General features: G+C 39.4%; 1 protein-coding gene across 1 annotated transcript; it reads left to right on the top strand.

The window, feature by feature from the left end:
• Positions 706–5,361, top strand: GPR33 (G protein-coupled receptor 33). Its single transcript, XM_005695260.3, has 2 exons — positions 706–944; positions 3,916–5,361. Exons 1-2 carry the CDS (start codon positions 732–734, stop codon positions 4,951–4,953), a joined length of 1,251 nt encoding a protein of 416 aa, XP_005695317.2. The 5' UTR covers positions 706–731; the 3' UTR covers positions 4,954–5,361.

The following is a 6,000-nucleotide window of genomic DNA, read 5'->3' as shown; positions in this document are numbered from 1 at the left end:
GAGGAAACTGCTGCCATAGAGTCCCTTTGACCCTCCCAAGACCGACTGGTATGAAGATACAGCTCCAAGGTAAGGTTCCCTGAGACAGCAGGTTATCTGAGAGCTATCATCTGAATAGACCCTCTAGGCTCACTCTAGATCAAGCTTCCAGAGATTCTTGTAGTCCCCTCCTCCACAGTAGCTCGATATTCCCAAGATAAGCTGGGGTCTGCTTGAAAGTCACTTATGCCAAAGGTATCATTATAATAAGGCTTCATAATAACTCTGATAGCCCTTGCCCCAACAGAAGAACATTTAGATTTTTTCAGAAATCCCTAGTGGTACTCTAGAATTTAGTAGTTGGGCTTCAGGAAAGAGAGAAATATGACATTAAAAGGGCAAAATGAGGCTCTGGCTACCCTTAATATAACAAGTTGAAGGGACTTCCCTGGAGGTCCAGTGGTTAAGAATTCATGCTTCCACTGCAGAGGGTGTGGGTTTGATCCCTGATCAGGGAAAAAAGACTCCACATGCCATGCAGTGAGGCCAAAAAAAAGTTCAACAAACAGGTAAAAAGTTATTGAATGCTTAATACGCACTATGAAGGGAGGTAAGTGATTCAAATATAGTATCTCACTTAGTCCTCATAAGAAGTCACTGGGGTTTAGAAGATGAAACAGGCTCAGAGTTAAGAGTCCAAAATCACAGAACTGGTAAGTGGTAGAGACAGGACTGAAGCCCAGTTCTGTGGGATGCCAGAGCCCCAGTTCTGCCCCAAGTTTATAAGTACCGTGCTGTGCTGTGCTGTGCTCAGTCACGTCCTACTCTTGGCAGTCCCATGGACTGTAGCCCACCAGGATCCTCTGTCCTCGGAAAATGCTAGAGTGAGCTGCCATCTCTTCTTCCACAGGATTTTCCCGACCCAGGGATCGAACCTGCGTCTTTTGCATATCCTGCATTTGCAGGTGAGTTCTTTACTACTAGCACCACTGGGGAAGGCACAATTTATACGTAACTACTTTAAAACCATTTCAAAAGATGTTTAAGGATGAAGAAATCTCCCGGTCATGTGCAATAAATCAGGGTTCCTAGGAAACTTTATATGCTCTTCAGAATCACTACCAATGTTGATTTTCCTCAAGTCCTACATTACTTTCAGACACCCTTCTAGATGGAGCCCAGCCACACAATTTTTAATAAAACCTTCTCTATAATTCAGTTTCTCATATGCACATACAGAGCTATCACACACAACCGGACAAACATTAAACATATACACACCCCATAGACACACACGGACTGCTGATACCACAGAGACCACAAAAATATGCCACACATGCTCAGATCACAGATATATACACACACATACACACAGAGCTCCACACACATCCCATGAATTCAAACACACACCATTAGAGACACACACACCATATATGCACATACATACACACAAAGGCACCACAGATATAAAGACATACCACAGACACACAGGGACACACATACACACCACACACAAATAGATACACATAGGTCTACACACACACTATCAGAAACCCTCCATAGGATTTTGTTTCTCTTTGTCTACTCATCCCCACTATCTATCTAGTCTCCACCATATTCATCATCTCATTAACAACGCCTCTCCCACCACCAGTCTCTTCGCTTTGTCCTACTCCTTCCCAAACAGGGAACACAAGCTCTTTTCTTTCCATTTCCCAGAGCAACCACCAACTCAAGAAAGTTGTGATTAATGAGATAAGGGAGACATTACACCATGCCAAAGCATAGCAAGTGGATTAAAATTAAATATTAAGACACTGCTCATTTTAAACCCCTGGTGTCATCTCTGCTTCTCAGAATATCTCATTGGCCCTTCCTCCTCTGGAAGCCTCCCACCCCCCTGCTGCGTTTTCATGTGGCCCCTCACTGGAGGACATCCTCACTCCTCCTCCCTCTTCTCATGGTCCCAGGACCTTCAACCAGCCTCTTCCCTGGGCTGCAACTCTTTCACTCACCATTGCTCATCCATGCCATGTCCCAAGACTTCACTTTTCATTTCCAAAGCAGACTACCAAGGTATCTTCCTGAACAGGATCATTTTTCTACTTGGCAGGGAGAATCTTGCAACTCCCTTAGCAGACAGAATTAACTTGAGGCAGTTGTGATTTTAACAGCAATTATGGTATTTCTTCTCTCTCTGTATTCTTAGAATGTTTTTGTTTAGTGAAAAAAAGTTATCAGTAATTTCCACTGCTTTACTCAGTTTATCAAAAACCAATTAGTTGATATGATTTTATTATAATAGCTATTTTCCAAAATATTCTCAGGTCTATATTTTCAATACTATAGGGGCATTTATTCAAGAAATAGGATATTCTGAATCATAAAAGACTCTGTTTCATGAAACACTATTAATATACTACACATGTGGATAGACCTAGAGATTGTCATACTGAGTGAAGAAAGTCAGACATAGAAAGACAAATATCATATGATATTTCTTAAATGCGGAATCTAAAAAAATGGGGGTACAAATGAATTTATTTACAAAACAAAAGTAGAGTCACACATGTAGAAAACAAACTTATGGTCATAAGGAGATAAAAGGGAAGAGGCATAAATTGGAAGACTGGGACTGCCATATACACACTACTATATAAAAAATAGACAACAATAAGAACCAGCTGTATAGCACAGGTAACTCTCCTCAATACTCTGTAATGGCCTATACAGGAAAAGAATATATTAAAAAAGAGTGGATATGTGTATATGTATAACTGATTCACTTTGCTTTACTCTTGAAACTAACACAACATTGTAAATCAACCATACTGCAATAAAATTTTTTAATTAAAAATCACTATACACGAATTACCAATTTTCAAAGAAATAACAAAACACTGATAGTGTTCCCCATCTGCCACAGTGGAGGTATGGTGGGAGACGTTGATGAATAAGAAATCAAACCCCTCCTTCATTTTCTCTCTGTTTAAATATTTGCCTTTATGGGCTTCCCTGGTGGCTTAGATGGTAAAGTGTCTGCCTGCAATGCAGGAGACCTGGGTTTGATCCCTGGGTCAAGAAGATCCCCTGGAGAAGGAAATGGCAAACCACTCCAATATTTTTGCCTGGAAAATCCCATGGTCAGAGTAGCCTGATAGGTTACAGTCCATGGGGTCACAAAGAGTCGGACATGACCAAGAGACTTCACTTTGACATATGGAAAAAAAGAAATTATTTTTATATAAAGCTCCTTGCATACAACAAGTATTGGTAAATATAAGTTCCTTGACTTCGCTCTCCTCTCCAAGTAAGAAAGAACAGCTATGAGGTTCTACAATACACCCTCCTCTTTCATTGATTTTGGAAGGCACTTCATGATCTCACATGCCAGAGAGCTCCCATATGAACTGAGTGTTAAATACTATTAATAGCTAATAACATTTGTTATATATAATTAGCTCATGGGAAAGGTCTAACTATAGCTCCAACATGATTACCAATTTCGAGCCATTGTTATTTTTGTTATTCAGTTTCATTAGCAACATTACACTAACCAAGTCCTAGTCAAGTAAAAATGTTTCTACATTGCCTTATTCAAGAACCTGTGCCCATCAAGAAGGGTCAGACTTCTGGCTAATATCTAATTAGAATACTTTTAGCTACCTAAATCACTTAACAAAGTAAAAATATTCCAAATGTTATTTCTGTTTCACATTAATTCATTGCATATCTATAGTGTTTCTATAGTTGGTGCTCAAATTAATCTGATCCTAATTCCTCATACAAAAATAAAGAAAAATATCTGATTTGTATTATTGCAGAAATATTGTCATTTTTAAAACATTGCCATTTTGAATATTAACATGAAAAAATTACTATTTTAATTTCCATGTTTAATCATTTCCTTTGTTTCTTTTTGGTTGTCATTTCCAGTTTCTCATTCCAATTATGGACCTGACCAACTCTACTGATTACCTGCTCAATGACTCCACTTTAATAAGAAACAGAATTCACATTCCAACTTCTGCCTCAAAAGTGATTGTTGTAGTTCTTTTGTTTATGTCATTTTTAATTGGCACTATTACCAATGGTCTCTATCTATGGGTGCTAAAATTCAAAATGAAAAAGACTGTCAATACTCTCTTATATTTTCATCTCATTCTCTCCTATTTTATTTCAATATTATTTTTGCCATTTTTGGCCATCTCTCACCTTCAAGACAATCACTGGAGCTTTGGAAGGGCCACGTGCAAGATCTTCAACAGCATTTTGTATGCAGCAATGTTCGCCTCTGTCTTCTTCCTCTCGGCCATCAGTGCTGATCGTTACCTTCTCACTTTTCACCCGGTGTGGTCACAACTGCATCGAACCCCACGCTGGGCTTCCAGCATCATCTTGGGAGTCTGGATCTTTGCTGCTGCCCTCGGCATGCCCTATGTGGTTTTCAGGGAGACACATGATGACCATAAAGGAACGGTGACCTGCCAAAACAACTATGCTGTGTCTACTAACTGGGAGAGCAAAAAGATGCAGACATTAAGGAAATGGATTCACGTAGCCTGTTTCAGCAGCCGCTTCCTGCTGGGCTTCCTTCTGCCTTTCCTCATCATCATCTTTTGTTATGAAAGAGTAGCCAAAAAGATGAAAGAGAGGGGACTGTTGAAATCCAGCAAGCCCTTCAAAGTCATGGTGACAGCCACTGTCTCCTTCTTTGTGTGCTGGATGCCCTATCACGTATACCAAGGCTTACTGCTCACTGAAAACAGATCTCTGTTTTTCCAGTTGACTGTCTTACTCACAGTGATAACTACTACCTTCAATACTGTGTTTTCTCCCACACTCTACCTCTTTACTGGGGAGAACTTCAGAAAAGTTTTCAAGAAGTCTGTCCTTGTTCTTTTTGAGTCAACATTCAGTGAGGATTCTTCGGCAGAAAGGACAGAAAACCTAAATTCAGAAACTGACATGTAAATTCTGGATCCCAGAGCAAACAGGGGACTCTTAGTCAAAGACACCATCAGAGAAAGATACTCAGCTTTTGTATATAATATAGTGTCTATATTAGAGAGACACCTGGACTGTACTATAGTTAGATTTATGAATATTATAAGGGCTATAAAATGTGGTGGGTAATGTTGAAAATGTGATTTTTTTCTTTCTACTTTGTGGTAAAATACATGCAACATATAACTTCATTTTTTTTTTCATTGTACATTTTGGTGGCGTTAAATTCACAGTATTTTGCAATCATTACCACTATCTATTTCCAAAATTTTTAATCATCAGAAAGAGAAACTGTACCCATTAAGCAGTAACTCTTCACTCCCCCTTCCCCCAACCCCTCATATCATCTAATCTGCTTTCTAGTTCTGTGAATTTGTTATTCTAGATGTTCTATGTAAGTGGAATCATACAGTATTTCTCCTTTTGCGTCTGGCTTATTTAACTTAACATAATGTTTTCAAGGTTTATCCATGTAACATGTATCGGAACTTCATTCTTTTTATGGCTAAATAATATTCTATTATAGGGTTCCCTGATAACTCAGTTGGTAAACTATCCACCTGCAATGAAGGAGACCCTGGTTCGATTCCCAGGTCGGGAAAATCCACTGGAGAAGGGATAGGCTATCCACTCCAGTATTCTTGGGCTTCCCTTGTGGCTCAGCTGGTATAGTATCCACCTGCAATGCAGGGCACCTGGGTTTGATCCCTGGGTTGGGAATATCCCCTAGAGAAGGGAAAGGCTACTCATTCCAGTATTCTGGCCTGGAGAATTCCACGGACTGTATTGCCAAGGGGTCGCAAAGAGTCCAACACGACTAAGAGACTTTCACTTCACTTCACTTCATATAAATGTATCACATTATGTTTATCCATTCTTCTGTTGAGAGACATTTGAGTTGTTTCCACCTTTTGGCTATTGTGAATAATGCTACCACGAACACTGCTGTACAAGTGTCTGAGTCTTTGTTTTCAACTATTTTAAATTATTTTGAATTGCTGGGTTATTTGACAA

The sequence above is a fragment of the Capra hircus genome, chromosome 21 (genome assembly GCF_001704415.2).
Source record: "Capra hircus breed San Clemente chromosome 21, ASM170441v1, whole genome shotgun sequence".
Classification (NCBI taxonomy): domain Eukaryota; kingdom Metazoa; phylum Chordata; class Mammalia; order Artiodactyla; family Bovidae; genus Capra; species Capra hircus.
The sequence above is the reverse complement of the archived record's forward strand: the minus strand, read 5'-3'. Positions and strand labels throughout refer to the sequence as shown.